The sequence below is a fragment of the Lepus europaeus genome, chromosome 4 (assembly GCF_033115175.1).
Source record: "Lepus europaeus isolate LE1 chromosome 4, mLepTim1.pri, whole genome shotgun sequence".
Lineage (NCBI taxonomy): Eukaryota > Metazoa > Chordata > Mammalia > Lagomorpha > Leporidae > Lepus > Lepus europaeus.
In genome coordinates this window covers 105,013,046-105,028,994 of record NC_084830.1, presented here as the reverse complement: position 1 = coordinate 105,028,994, position 15,949 = coordinate 105,013,046, and the positions used below count along the sequence as shown (strand labels likewise).

Here is a 15,949-nt window from a genome sequence, read left to right as displayed (position 1 = left end):
ATTGTTTACAAAACATACCCTCATATTCTGGGTTGATGAGACATCAGGTCAGCAGTTCACTCTCAGTTGGGTCAAAGAAAAAAATTGTTTCGTGCTTCCAACTTTTCTGTAACTCTGATTTTTTTTTTTTTTTTTTTTTTTAAAGATTTGCTTATTTGAGAGGCAGAGTTACAGACAGAGGGAAAGACAGAGACAGAGGTCTTCCATGCACTGGTTCACTCCCCAAATGGCCACAAGAGCTGGAGCTGGGCTGATCCAAAGCCAGGAGCCAAGAGCTTCTTCCGGGTCTCCCACACAGGTCCAGGGCCCCAAGCACTTGGGCCATCCTCTGCTTCCCAGGCGTATTAGCAGGGAGCTGGATCGGAAGTGGAGTGGCTGGGCCTCAAACCAGTGCTCATAAGGGATGCCAGCGCTGGCCCTGTGATTATTTCTAAGTAAAGCGTTATATCAGACTAGTTGTCAAAAGAAATATGAACCTGCTTGGAGTAGGAATAGCCTTGACTTGTGTAATTTCTCTTCAGAGGTCTGACCCACATATTTGCCCCAGCAAGCAGGAATATCTCAGTGGATTCCAGTCCACTATGATTTCCTAGCTCAGAGTCATCCTGGGGGAGAAATGGGAGATACTGGACTTGATTGGGAGGCTGGTGGGGGTGGGGATGTTGTGTGTCGGTGTCTGTCTTACCACCCTTTTTCTCTATATGACCTCTGCAGGTAATCCACGACTTCTTATTCTCCTTGAAGGAAAGCCCTGAAAAGTTTCAGATCGAAGCCAATTTTCCCAGGCGGGTGCTGCCTTGTGTCCCCTCAGCGGAGTGGCCCAACCCCCCTACGCTGCAGGAGGCCGGACTCAGCCACACAGAAGTTCTCTTTGTTCAGGACCTAACAGACGAATGACACTTTCTTCCTCTCCCTTCCCACCCCTATCCCTGAAAGAAACGGATAAAACAAAAAAACAGAAAACACACACAAAAAAAGAGAGAGATTCATATTATTATTATTATAATACAATATTTTTTTTAAAAAGACTGCTGCATCCTACGGAAGGATGAGAAACCGTGCTGCCTGCGAGAGTCAGAACCTGTGTGTACGCGAGGGGAGCAGTGGCCGGGCCACCCGACAAGCCCACCCTTCCCTCCAGCCCCTGACCGCGGACCTGCCAGGGAGCGAGACTCGGCACCTCCAACCTTGGGGAAGGGGACTTCCCACTAGTTCTTACCATTCTTGCTTTTATGGAAAACAAAAGTGAAAAGCCTCCCTCAGCCTGCTCGCTGCTGCGTCTCCTGAGGACTCGCGGCTCTGACATCTGGAGGAGAGGGAAGAGAAAGCACAGAGAGAGAGGTTCCTGGAACTGCCCACAGTTTATGAAGAAGTTTCATTGTTTCTGTTGCTTTGTAATGACCAAAGGAATGAGGCTGACAGGTGTGGTTTTGTTTGTTTGGGTTTTTTTTTCCCCTTTCTTTAACTTTATTTGATGAGAGCCAATTCTTAAACCCACGAGTTCCTGCCCCGGGCTGCTTCCTAGCCCACAGTAGCATAATAAAGGTGCCCTGGGCCGGTTTCCGCTTCTTTCTGCCATTTGTCCCTCTCCTGTTCCGAGAGGTCTTTCTTGTTGGTCCAGCTCTTGCTGTCCTTGCCACCTCTGCATCCTTACTTGGAGCAGTAGGAGGAGGTCTGGGTTTGTAGCCTCACAAAGGCTGCATATGTCCAGAAAAGTGTGTGCCGTGTACCCCCATTCTCACACACACACACCACTGCAGATTTTCCTTGGCATCTGTCCCAGGTGGTTGTCGGGGTCTGACCCTGAGGACAGCTCTCCATTCCTCTTCTGACCCGTGCATGCTGCTCCTCCCAGCCCAGAGCCTTCCTGAACTGCCAAGCGCGATGCAGAACCAGCTGAGAGTGCCCTGCCTCAGTAGAACTGGGGTGGTGGGCTCTGAGGAGCGCAAAATCCAAGGCCTCGGAGGCAGCCCAGCTCCTCGCCTCTGTGAACTGTTGGAAGGCCCATTGTGCTTCCTGATGGAGCCATCTGCTGGAAGCAGTTTGATCCTCTCCCTCTACTGCTATATTGAAGTAACCATGGTTTTTGTTTCTGTTTTTGTTTTTTTATCTTTGATGTCTCCTCTGTGGTTGAGTTTATGGTCGTGGATTTATGGGCCAGGCCATGTGTTAGCAGTAGCCAGTGTGCACTGACAAGTATTCCAAAGTGTTCTCTAGCCAGACATGCAGGCTCGCAGTACGGCAGTGTGCTGAAGTTACCGCGGTTCCTCCCGTTCTCTGAGGGCAGGGCCCCTCAGGTCAAAATAAAGCCTAACTTGCTGCATGGTAGTCTCCAAAGATTTTCTCTCTTGCTTAACTGTAAGCTAAGGAGCACCCTTTGAGGTGTAGTCACTGTTCTCTCTGGGGTAAGCACCGTGGGGCAAGGTTGTGTCATCTCTCAGTTACCTGGAAAACCCGAGAATTCCCCAGTGGTCTGGGCACAGGTGTCCAGATACCATCTCTAGGAAGCTCCGAATGTGTTGTGGCCGCTACTGCTCTTCCACTGTGCTTTGTGCTGTCCCAAGGCCGGCTGAATGGGAAGTTGCCATCTGGAGTGAACATCACGGTAAACCACGGTCTCCACTTCTTCCCACTAACAGCCATGCGCAGAGGAATTTCTCCACTTAACTCAGGCTCCCTGTCTGTCGAATTCACGGCTGTCTTCCCTGGCAGCACACAGGCGGATGTCAAGGCACTTTGTAGGCTAGGTATATTGTGTATCGTGCCCACACGTCTTTGGGAAAGTTGTGGATTTTTCCCCCTCTTAATTCAGTCCCATCCTGTTGTATAATGTGCACTTTATGCCTCTTGCCTTCTGATAACTGTTGCTCAGTGGAGGAGGCCAGATACGGGAGAGAGCCTGTGTCCGCCCTCCTCCAGGGTCAGCAGAGGCTTCACCCCTACTTTTCTTTTGAAACAGTTCGGCCTTGCTTCTACAGGCATGGGCCTGGCTGCTCATTGACCCTAGCGCTGCTGCCTAGGTGCCATTTCCTTTCCTGCTGAGTAGCAGAACGTGGGCTGCGCATTTCGTCACTTAATGCCAGTACAATCGGTGTCACTCCCAAGGACCTCTAGGAGTTGGATGGCACCTGCGAGGGAGAAACACTGAGTAGCCGGTGATCTAGCTGCAAGCCCTTGCTCTTCTTTTCACGTCACTGCTGGGATATTTCAGCTGTTGTTTCCAAACAGCGAGTATCAACTGAACCAGAACACTTGTTTCAAGTCTGCTTCTCTGCTCCCAAGAGTAAGGCTGTAGATGCAGCTGCACAGCCCTGGGAATGACCAAGCGAAGACACCCAGTTGGGGTCGGTTGAATCTTTACAGCCTTGGTGGGACCCTGCTGGTCTTGCCTTCTGCTTCTACACACTTTTCCTGCAGCAACTATTTCTTTCTTTTTGCTTGCAACCACCATGAAGTTTGGTAAAGAGACAACCAGGGGAGAACATTTCTCTCTCAAAAACTAAACTCAAAGGAACCTAGACTCTTCAACCAAGCATTTCTTATGAAATCCATTCATGATGCCAAGGCCAAGAAAGAGTTTCAGAAAAAGCCTGTTGAGAAGGAATGAGAACCCTCAGAAGGCAAAATCGGGAGTGTGACTGCCTGGTGCTTGGACACGGAGCTCCACCCTACACCTGGGATTTTTAGGACTTGTGAGGAGTGCAGCGACGGGAAATCCATCCAGAGAGGATGCAGTGCCCTGACTTGTACTGCACCTGCATACTTTGTGCTAACTCCCTGAAGAAATCTAGTGTACTTCAAATTTTTTTCATAAAAGTTTACATTGTATTGTAGGTTAACATTAAATGTTTTATAACAAAACTTTCATAACCAGTTGTGGGTCTTTCTGTCTAGGAAAGGTGTGATAGATGTTTTGCTGAATGTGGAAGGAAAGGTTGAAAACCTGGGGTGGGGGTAGGGGTGTGGACACCAGCATTGCATTGCCAAGAAGTGAGGGAGAAGCAAGGAGTTAAAAGCAGAATTTTCGGTATGGAATCCCTGTGAAAATGGCACCTTAGACAGTATAATGTTAAAATTCAGGTTCTGCCATCAGAGGCTTCGTGACCTCAGGCAAGCTCTTCAGTCCCCAACTTACATAAAGGTAGCACCAATTGCCTCGGGCCAGGTTTATGGATTACATCATCACCAGGGTGCCTGGCACCTAGTAGATGGTGCTTGTTCCCCTACTCACTGGGGCTATACGTAGGAGGCAGCAGAGGTCACAGGAAATGGAATTAAAAGGTAAGTTTATTTTGGTCCCCAAATTTTGAGGTCCATGCATCATTTTTTTCATACGCATTTTCCACGGGTCTTATGAAGACCCCGCATTTTGAAGTGATACTTTCTTGCAGCAAGTTGTTGGTTCTGTTAGAGTAGACCTGTGTCCTGCAAAGGACTGGCTGGAGGAAGATTTCTCATCTAACAGATTCTCCACTGGTGGAGTTCTCCCACTAGAGTGTTTTCTGCATGTTCTTTCTAAGAGGAGATTTAGGCCTCCGTTCTCTGCCTTTTCTTTTCCCCATTTGTCCTTGTGCAAAGAGCTTGTTCGTGTCAGTTACAGATTCCTGTCATGAGGGTCAGCCCTGCTGCCTACCCAAGGATCTGGGGCTTCATTTTTTCATTGTATGTATGAAGTGTAAACTAGTGTAGCAACTCTGCAAGAAGTTTTATTCGCATGAGGTCAGAAGAAACCACCAAAGGGGCCAGCATTGTGGCACAATGGGTTACGGCACACTTGGGACACTGGCATCTACTATCTGAGTGCAGGCACAACTCCCAGCTCCCTGCTAATGCACCTGGCAAGGCAGTGGAGGATGGCTGAAGTACTTGGAACCCTGCCACCCACCTGGGAGACCCAGGTGGAGTTCCTGGCTCTTGGCTATGGCCTATCCCAGACCTGGCCATTTTGGCCATCTGAGGAGTGAACCAGCAGATGGAAGATCTTTCTTCCCCTCTCTGGCTCTCCCTCTCCCTCACTGCCTTTCAAATAAATTTTTTTCTAAGAAAAAAAGATGTGTGTGTTTCATTCTTGACTTTCAAATAAATCTTTTTTTAAAAAAATACCAAAACATTGCACTGCTGATTATAAAGCTTGAGTGTAAAAGTTGTGCCACCAAGGAACAGGATTCAGAATCTGATACCAGGGGCCAGCGCTGTAGCATAGCGGGTAAAGCCACCAACTTCAGTGCCGGCATCCCATATGTGCCATTTCAAGTCCCGGCTGCCCCACCTCCGATCCAGCTCTCTGCTATGGCCTGAGAAAGTAGTATAAGATTGGGCCTCTGCACTCGCATGGGAGACCCAGAAGAAGCTCCTGGCTTCAATTGGCACAGCTCTGGCCGCTGCAGCCATTTGGGGAGTGAACCAGTAGGTGGAAGACTGACTCTCTCTCTCGCCCTCCCGCCCTCCTTCCCTCTGCCTCTCTAAATCTACCTTTCAAATAAATTGTGGAAGCGTTCAAAGATTTTTGATACCAGATATGCCTGGTTTTATTTTCTCTTTTTAAGATTTATTTACTTGAAAAATAGGGACAAAGAGATCCGAACTCTGGTTGGTTCTCCAAATGGCTACAACAGCCAGTGGTTGGCAAGGCTAAAGCTAGGAGCCAGGAACTCCATCTGGGTCTACCATATAGATGGCAGAAACCCAAGTACTTGGGCCATCATCTGCTTCCTTCCCAGGTGCATTATCAGGAAGCTGGATCAGAAACAGAGGAATCAAGACTTGAACCAATACAGATATCCCAAGGCAGCTTAACCCACTGTGCCCCAATGCCTGCCCCTACACCTGGTTTTTAAAAATTGATTTATTTGAAAGAGCTAACATGGAGAGACAGAGCTTCCATCCCAAATGGCAGCATCAGCTGGGGCTGGGTAGGCTAAAGCCAGGAGCTTCATCTGGGTCTCCCATGTGAGTGCAGGGGCCCAAGTGCCATTTTCTGCTGCTTTCCCAGGGACATTAGCAAGGAGCTGGATCAGAACTGTAGCAGGCCAGCGCCACGGCTCAATAGGCTAATCCTCCACCTGCGGCGCCAGCACACCGGGTTCTAGTCCCGGTTGGGGTGCTGGATTCTGTCCCGGCTGCTCCTCTTCCAGTCCAGCTCTCTGCTGTGGCCCGGGAAGGCAGTGGAGGATGGCCCAAGTGCTTGGGCCCTGCACCCGCATGGGAGAGCAGGAGAAGCACCTGGCTCCAGTGGGGTGTGCCAGCCACATTGCGTAGGCCACAGCGGCCACTGGGGGTGAACCAACAGTAAAAAGGAAGACCTTTCTCTTTGTCTGTCTGTCTGTCTCTGTCCACTCTGCCTGTCAAAAACAAAAACAGAAAAAAAAAAAAAAAAACACTGTAGCAGCCAGGACTTGAACCAGCGCCCATAGGGGATGCCAGTGCTACAGGAACCCTACTGTACCATGGTACCAGCCCCTACACATGGCTTTAAGCCCTAGCTATGGGGACCAGTGTTGAAGAGTGGCGGGATAAGCCACCTGCAGCCCATATGAATGCTGGAAGAAGCTCTTGGCTCCTGGCTTCGGGCTGGCCCAGTCACCCCAGGCATTGCAACCATTTGGGGAGTGAGCCAACGGATGGAAAATCTGTCTGCCTCTCTAACTCTGCCTTTAATGACTCATTTTTTTAAACATTTAATTAACATACATTTCCAAAGTACAGCATATGGATTACAATGGCTCCCCCCCATAACTTCCCTCCCCTTTCCCGCTCCCTCTCCCCTTCCATTCACATCAAGATTCATTTTCAATTCTTATATACAGATCAGTTTAGTATATATTGAGTAAAGATTTCAACAGTTTGCACCCACATAGAAACACAAAGTGAAAAATACTGTTTGAGTACTAGTTATAGCATTAAATCACAATGTACAGCACATTAAGGACAGAGATCCTACATGAGGAGTAAGTGCACAGTGACTTTTGTTGTTGACTTAACAAATTGACACTCTTGTTTATGGCATCAGTAATCACCCTAGGCTCTTGTCATGAGTTGCCAAGGCTATGGAAGCCTCTTGAGTTCACAAACTCCAATCATATTTAGACAAGGTCATAGTCAAAGTGGAAGTTCTCTCCTCCCTTCAGAGAAAGGTACCTCCTCCTTTGATGACCTATTTCTTCCACTGGGATCTCACGCGTGGAGATCCTTCATTTAGGTTTTTTTTTCTTTTCTTTTCTTTTTTTTTTTTTTTTTTTTGCCAGAGTGTCCTGGCTTTCCATGCCTAAAATACTCTCATGGGCTTTTCAGGCGGATCCGAATGCCTTAAGGGCTGATTCTGAGGCCAGAGTGCTGTTTAGGACATCCGCCATTCTATGAGTCTGTTGTGCATCCCGCTTCCCATGTTGGATGTTCTCTCCCTTTTTTATCCTATCAGTTAGTATTATTCAGACACTAGTCTTGTTTATGTGATCCCTTTGACTCTTAGTCCTATCATTATGATCAACTGTGAACTGAAATTGATCATTTGGACTAGTGAGATGGCATTGGTACATGCCAGCTTGATGGGATTGAATTAGAATCCCCTGATATGTTTCTAACTATACCGTTTGGGTCAAGTCAGCTTGAGCATGTCCCAAATTGTACATCTCTTCCCTCTCTTATTCCCACTCTTATATTTCACAGGGGTCACTTTTCAGTTAAGTTTCAACACTTAAGAATAACTGTGTATTAATTACAGAATTCAACCAATAGGATTAAGTAGAACAGACAAAAAAATACTAAGAGGGATAAAGTATTAAGTTGTTCATCAACAGTCAGGGCAAGCACTGATCAAGTCACCGTGGCCATGAGTGTGACCATGTGATTTCAGCTCTTTCCTGAGCTCCAACTTCTGCCAAACAAGCCTAATTGTAACCTTGCTGTGAAGATCAAAGGGGCCGGCGCTGTGGGTTAAGCACCTGTCTGCCGTACCAACATCCCATGTGGGCACCACTTCGAGTCCCGACTGCTTCATTTCCAATCAGGCTCTGCTATGGCCTGGGAAAGCAGTGAAAGATGGCCCAAGTGCTTGGGTCCCTCTACCTGCATGGGAGACCTGGAAGAAGCTCCTGGCTCCTGGCTTCAGATCAACTCAGCTATGGCATTTGTGGAGTGAACCAGCAGATGAAGGGCCTCTCTCTCTCTCTGTTTCTTTCTCTTTCCCTCCCTCCCTCCATCCCCCTCTGCCGTTCAAATAAATAGATCTATCTTGAAAAAAAAGTCACATGAATTGCAGCCTAGTGACGGGTGCATGGTAGGTATTTGGTAAACACCGCTATTCCTGCTGTCAAACGTTTGTAGTTGACCACAAAGAGTCACCCCATCTGTGGTTAGGGGAAGGAGGGAAAAAGACCAGGGGGAAGTTGAGGCTTTGTTCGTTGGCAGATAAGTGCCTGATACCACTGTGATCCCAGTGTGTACTTTGTCCAGCCTGCGGCTCAGTCCCTGCCTACGCTGAGCCTCTCAGCCCTCCCTGGCCGTCCCACTTGTTCATTGTTGAACTGATGCCCCAAAACTCCCAGGTTTCTTCTTAAATTGAAACCTGGTTTTCCCTTGAAAATGCCACCATAAGCCAAGGCCCCTCGTTTTCCTACAAATCTTGGTCGCAGAAGCGAGCTCTGCAGTTAAATGAACACTCCTGCCCCTCTGCTGTGTGGTCCTAAAGGACAGGTACCAAAACCAAGGCCATTTGCTCGGTCAACTTGATCCTGAGCTGCTGGCAACCGATACCGTGAACTTCTCCCCAGACAGCTGCAACAACCAGAGCTCAGCCAGGCCGAATCAGGAGCCAGCAGCTTCATCCGGGTCTCCTCGTGGGTGCAGGGGCGCAAACACTCAGGCCATTTTCCCCTGCTTTCCCAGGCACATTAGCAGGGAGCTGGATCGAAAGTGGAGTAGCCAGGACTCAAACTGGCGCCCAGGTAGGATGCCGGCGTTGCAGGCGGCAGCTTTACTCGCTATGCCACAGAGCTGGTCCCTCTATGTATTGCATATAAAAGCTTTTATTTTCTGCCCAAGTGGAATGATGTGACTACTGCACCATGTCAATATCACACTGTCTCTTGTGTCTTCTTAAAGGGCTAGCACCATTTCCTTGAATGGATGTACCATAAATTGATCCAAATTCTCGTGATATTTATGATGTTGCTAAAGTTTTTTTTTTTTTCTGAATAGCAGATTGCTAAACATCCCTGTGGTTAAATGTGCACATCTCTGATAATTTTGTGGTTTGTTTTTTTTTTTTTTAATATATATTTATTTAAAAGGCAGAGTTACAGAGACGAGAGGAGAGGCAGAGAATCTTCCATCCACTGGTTCACTCACTCCCCAAATGTCCTCAACAGCCGGAGCTGGACCTATCGGAAGCCAGGAGCCAGGAGCTTCTTCAGGGTCTCCCACATGGATGCAGGGGCCCAATGACTTGGGCCATCTTCTACTGCTTTCCCAGGCTACAGCAGAGAGCTTGATCAGAAGAGGAGCAGCTGGGACTCGAACCAGCGCCCATATGGGATGCCGGCACTGCAGGTGGAGAATTACCCTGCTATGCCACAGTGCTGGCCCCTGTGCTAGTTTTCTCAGAAGGGGAAAAAAAATTCTGGAAGTAAAGTTGCTGAGTTAAAAAAGGATAACTTTTTATTGTTTTCAATATTTATGTTATCTTCGAGTTGTAGTTCAGAAAAGTCACATATTTCCCTCTCAGCAGTGTGTGAACGTGCTCCATCTCCCGTCTCTCACCACCTCCAGAGCCCTTACCGACAACTGGCCCCTGGAAAAGTCCCCCTGGAAATCGCCCGGGTGTCTTCCCTCTAAAGCTGTTTGGTATCCCCTCCCGTGGAAGACCTCAGTCTCCCCCGCCAGTCACCGCCCCGTCTCCCCCACTTCCTTCTTATGCACCTGGAGTGGAACTTTCATCTCCACCGACCTGACCTGCGACCTCCTAATTGCCATTTTCAGGGGTCTCTTACAAGATCTTTCCAGATGCAGATGTAACCCAGACCCTGCCTGACACAGTGAGTGACCTGTTGTCTCTGTTCTTACAGTTCAGAGGTCAGATTATGTAAACTGGGTTCAAAAGTCAACCGTTTGCTCTGAGAGCCCTGGAAGGGTCCATGCACTGGACATGGGTCGCAGATAATCAAGATCTCATGACAACTGCTACTCAAGAAGAGGAGAGACTTGCAGGGGTGGGAACATTTTCAGCCAAGGACTTTTTGGATATTTATTATGTTTATTACATCCTTGGAGGACCACACAAAATTATCAAGTTGGGACTGGCGCTGTGGCATAATGGGTAAAGTAACCACCTGCAGTACCAGCATCCCATATGGGCTCCAGTTCAAGTCCCAGCTGCTCCACTTCTGATCCAGCTCTCTGCTATGGCCTGGGAAAGCAGTAGAAGATGGCCCAAGTCCTTGGGCCCCTGCACCCATGCAGGACACCCAGAAAAAAGTCCTGGCTCCTGGCTTCGGATCCATGCAGCTCTGGCTGGTGCAGCCAGCTGGGGAGTGAACCAGTGGATGGAAGACCTCTCTCTCTCTCTCTCTCTCTCTCTCTCTCTCTCTCTCTCTCTCTGTAACTGCCTTTCCAATAAATAAACAAATCTCTGGAAAAATAAAAGTACAAAGAACTGACTAAATACATCTACCGTATCCTCGCCCTTCTGCGAGGGCCTGGGAATTTTTGGAGGTGACAGCCCTGGTGCAGCAAAGCAGAGGCGACCCGGGAGACCCGGAGCAGCCACACGCACACCACCGTGTGGTAGGCGAGCAGCTGTGATTGGAGGGGAAGCTCACGTGGGGAGGAAACAGCCCAGAGAAGGAGCGCGCTTACCAAGTGGTGTGGGATGCCAGGGCGGGAGGGGCAGGGGCGGCTAGCCCGGGGCTGAACGCCGGCTCTGCCACTCGTCGGCATTGCGAGCTGGGCCCGGCATCTTCTCCCCTGAGCTCCTGCTTCTTCAGTGGGAACCCCAGGGAGGCACCCAGTGTTCCAGATGGGTTCCCGAGTGGGGCGCTCGCGGCGTGTGCATGTGCGCATGTGCGTGTGTGCGCGTAGGACTGCGGCCTTCCAAGCAGAGGGGAGAGCACCCAGTGCACACGGGGGGCTGGAAGGGTGGGTGCTGACGGAAGCGAGTGGATCGGAACCCAGTCCTCGGCAGCTGCCATCCCCTCCCACAGGAGGGAGAAGGAAGGAAAGACAGCTAGAAATTCGGATCTTTGCCTTCCTCCACCTTTTCCAGAAATGACGGAGGAGGCTGCGACTCGGCTGATGCTCTGGCCTCGGTCTCCCCATCCAAAACAGGACAAAGGAAAAGCAAGGGGAAATCTGTTGCTGCTGGCTGCCCGGGTCCCCTCGGGACGGGGGAGGGGGCTTCCGCTTCCTGGGCGTTGATTGGGAGGTTGTGAGCGGCCGCTGGGAGGGTCCCAGGAGCCGGAAAGCACAGCAGCCCTCTCCAAGTGGCTTCTGTGACACGCAGGGCACAGGCGTGGGGACCACGCAGCTCTCCGGGTTTTCCCATTTCCTAGCCGGGCGAAGCCCCAGGCTTTGCTGAGCCTCAGTCCCTCCCAGTGGCAAGTGAAGACGCTGGGACCGGCGTTTGGGGCGTGCGGGGTAAGCTGCCACCTGTGAGGCGGGAATCCATATGGGTACCTGTTCAAGTCCCGGCTGCTCCACTTCCCATCCAGCTCCCTGCTAATGCACCTGGGAAAGCACCGGAGGATGGCCCAAATGCTTGGGCCCCTGCACCCACGTGGGAGACCCAGATGGAGTTCCAGGCTCCTGGCCCAGCCTCAGACGTTGGGGCCATTTGGGGAATGAATCAGTGGATGGAAGATGTCTCTCTCTGCCTCTTTCTTTCTTTCTTTCTTTCTTTTTTGACAGGAGGAGTGGATAGTGCGAGAGAGAGAGACAGAGAGAAAGGTCTTCCTTTTTGCTGTTGGTTCACCCTCCAGTGCAGCCAGCGCATCGCACTGATCGGAAGCCAGGAGCCAGGTGCTTCTCCTGGTCTCCCATGCGGGTGCAGGGCCCAAGCACTTGGGGCATCCTCCACTGCCTTCCCGGGCCATAGTAGAGAGCTGGCCTGGAAGAGGGGCAACCCGGATAGAATCCGGCACCCCGACCAGGACTAGAACCCGGTGTGCCGACGCCGCAAGGCAGAGGATTAGCCTGTTGAGCCACGGGGCCGGCCTCTCTCTGCCTCTTTCTAACTCTGCCTTTCTGCCCTTCAAATAAATAAATCTTAAAACAAAAAAAAAAAAAAAAAAAAAAAAAAAAAAAAGGGACCGCCTCCCTGGCCCAGGGCTCATCAGAGCCGGCAGGTCCCGCCCTCCCCAGCATCCTCTCTGGCCCCCGCACCCCCCAGCCTTCCTGCCCCTCTGGCCCCTGGGGTGCAGCACCTTCTGCCCCCTCTCTTTGTAATACTCCTTTCCTGAGGCGCTCAGTGACACCATTCAGCCACACTGATGTCAGTGTCACCCCTGGTCCGCCCCAGGTCAGGATAGCCCTGTCCTACACCCTCTCACCCACCAGTCTTTCCTTCGCCGTCCTTGTTACGGTGTGGGATTCTAGGTGTCTTAAACACCTGCTCTGCTGTCCCTCGACGGCTGGCTTCCTAGCTGGAGGACAGTGGCCCCTTGGCTGGGTGTGCCCGCCGCTGAGCCATGCCTGGCAGGGGAGGAGCACACAGGCTGTTTTGTTGAGTGAATTGCCTGGCACAAAGGCACGCCAGCACCTCACCAGGCCCTGAGGCCAGTGGCAACGAAACTGCCCTTTTGTAGTGTCTAGGCTTTTTAAATTTGATTGTTTTTTATTTGAGAGGCAGACAGATGAAAACAGAGAATAATTTCCCTCCCATCTGCTGGCTCACCCCCCAACAGCCAGGGCTGGGCCAGGAGCCTGGAACCCCATCTGGGCCTCCCGCATGGGTGACAAGGGTCCAGGTAGCTGAGCCATCACCTGCTGCCTCCCAGGGTGTGCATTAGCAGGGAGCTGGGTTGAAGCAAAGCCGGGGACTAGGTCCAGAATACGGGCGTCCCAGGCTGTGGCTTAACCCCAACGCCTCCTCTGACAATAGGATTTTAACCTGCGTCCTAATGTTGGAGCCTTATACAATTTTCCTTTTTTTTTTTTTTTTTTTTTTGGACAGGCAGAGTTAGACAGTGAGAGAGAGAAAGGTCTTCCTTCCGTTGGTTCACCTCCCAAATGGCTGCCACGGCTGGCGTGCTGCGCTGATCCGAATCCAGGAGCCAGGTACTACTTCCTGGTCTCCCATATGGTGCAGGGCCCAAGGACTAGGGCCATCCTCCACTGCCTTCCCGGGCCATAGCAGAGAGCTGGACTGGAAGAGGGGCAACCAGGATAGAATCCAGCACCCCATTCGGGACTAGAACCCAGTGTGCAGGCACCGCAGGAAGAGGATTAGCCAAGTGAGCCATGGCGCCGGCCCTCCATGGTTTTTTTAAAACTCATTTTGAAATAATTTTAAAATTCAGAGGGAATTCAAAAATATTACAGAAAAGGTCTTATGTCCCCAGTTTCACCAGTTTATGTGTACCCATGTGTGTGTGTGTGTCTCTATCAAGTTCATCACATGGAGAGAGTCGCATAATCACACCACAGTGAGGACACAGACTTGGGGTAGGTGTTTATGGTACAGAGGGTTAAGCTCCCACGTCCCATGCTTTGAGTCCTGGCTACTCCACTCCCAGCCCAGCTTCCTGCTACTGCACCTGGGAAGCAGCAAAGGGTCAAGATGTGAGTTCCTGCCTCCTACAGCAGAGACCAGGAGGGAGTTGCTGGTTCCTGGCTTCGGCCTGGCCCAGCCCTGACTGTTGCAGCCACGTGGAGAATGGCCAGCAGATGGAAGATCTCTCTCTCTCTCTCTCTCTCTCTCTCTCTCTCTCTCCCCACCACCCCCACCTCTGCCTCTGTAATTCTGCCTTTGAAATAAATAAATCTTAAAAGAAAAAAAAAAAACTGCTTGAATCCACAAAGTTTACAAAAGAAACCTAGAACCAAAAATACAAATTAAAAAGTATGTTTAGTTTTATTCTACATTGCATTCCAGAGTGGATATACCATTTTACATTTCTGACAACAAATATGAGAAATCCAGTTTCTCCACATTGTTAGAATTTATCACTTTTTAAAAACTTTCAGTTGTTTTAATGTGTATAATAATATCTTATTGTGGTTAAATTTGCATTTTCCTAATGATGTTGAATATTTCTTGGTATGTACATGAAATCCCCCCTTCGGTAAAATGTTTTTGTTTAGTTTTGAGAGTTCTTCATGTAGCTGAGCTGTAACTCTTTTTTCAGATGGCTTACAAATTAAGAGCTTTTTTTTTTTTAAAGATTTATTTATTTGAAAGTCAGAGTTACACAGAGAGAGAAGGAGAGGCAGAGAGAGAGAGAGAGAGATCTTCCATCTGCTGGTTCACTCCCCAATTGGCCAAAATGGCCGAAACTGCGCTGATCCAAAGCCAGGAGCCAAGAGCTTCCTCCAGGTCTCCCAAGAAGGTGCAGGGGCCCAAGTACTTGGGCAATCTTCTATGGCTTTCCCAGGCCATAGCAGAGAGCTGGATCTGAAGAGGAGCAGCCGGGTCTCAGACCGGCGCCCATATCGGACGCCTGTACTGCAGGCAGCGGCTTTTATAACTTTCTCAGATCTCCGGGGTCGCGGGGCCTCAGTGGCTCCCTCTATCTAGGCCACTCCCAGTATCCTCCTGAGCGTGCAATTTGAGCCCTACCTGTGGCTAGGGCAGCAACACCTGAAAATGCTGCCCCCGGCATCCATCCCTGGAGATTGCTAAGGCACAGCAGCACAGCCAAGGCGAGGAGTCCCATTGTCCACGTGGTGCTCAGCAAACTCATCTGACCTGCAGCCCTCTCTTTAAAAGCCACAGACCCTGCGATGGGCCACCAGGGGTACTCTGAAACACGTCGGGAGCACTCCGCCGATTCTGTGCCCTGATCCGCAGAGGATCCCAAGACCGAGAGACGTGTTCTGATGCAGGCTCTGGTTAGCAGCATCACCGGCTCAAGCTGAGGTCGGCTGACCCCAGCTGCTGCTCCCGCCTGACCAATTTTGCTTTGTCATGCTAATAAATGAGCTTCAGCCAATGTTCCCTCAGGCCCAGACACCAGAGCAAATGCAATCCTGTTGCCCACTGGGTCCCTTGGGTGCCTCTGAGGCCCTTCATCCTCCACTGAGCTTGGGCATGGAAAGGTCAATGGCATGGAGTTTCAGTGGGGTCCCTGGCTGGGAGGGTGCCGTGTTAACACAGGCCTGGCTAATCACGCCATTCTAGCCCCTGGGAGCAGCCGATGGGTCAGGTACGGCCACCCAACCGAAGTTATCCCAACAAGACTTCATCTCAGAAATCTAGCCGGACTTCTCAGGAAAAGTGGTGTTCCCCCGAGATGATGCCCTGGCTGCTCCCTCCGCTTCCGATCCAGCACCTTCTGAGGTGCCTGGGAAGGCAGTGGATGATGGCTCACAGACATGGGTTCCTGCACCCATGTGGGAGACCCCGATGGAGCTCCCTGGCTTCAACCTGGCCCAGCCCCAGCTGTTACAAGTGTCTAGAGAGTAAAGCAGTGCATGGAAGTTGTTTCTCCTCTATCACTCGGGAAAAAAAATCCTAACCTTGAGTCCCTTTGCCTTGCCTGATCCCCTGCTGAAGTCGGAAGAGAACCACACTCAGGACGCCAGGCAGGGATGCTTGTCACTCGCCAACTGCATGGCAAGCAGGGCTCCCAGGCTAACAGCCACTGAGAGCTGGCGCGGAGGATGCTGGGAGGGCTCGCTGATTGCCCCGGGCTCCCGTCAAGAACAATCTTTCCTGCCCCACCTCATCCCTCTCCCGGCCTTCTGCTTCCCACTGAGAAAAAAACAAAAAACCACAGGTAGCCAAAGGCAGCTTGGGCCA

At 50.6% G+C, this 15,949-nt stretch overlaps 1 protein-coding gene across 2 annotated transcripts in view; it reads left to right on the top strand.

Moving 5' to 3' along the window:
- Nucleotides 1-1,561, top strand: part of FAF2 (Fas associated factor family member 2) — a 76,927-nt gene extending 75,366 nt beyond the window's left edge. For both annotated transcript variants that reach the window (XM_062188656.1, XM_062188655.1), the window contains exon 11: nucleotides 715-1,561. In XM_062188656.1, the coding sequence (XP_062044640.1) occupies nucleotides 715-897 (183 nt within the window). In that variant the 3' untranslated portion in view covers nucleotides 898-1,561. The remainder of the gene's footprint in view (nucleotides 1-714) is intronic.
- The last annotated feature ends 14,388 nt before the right edge of the window (nucleotides 1,562-15,949 follow it).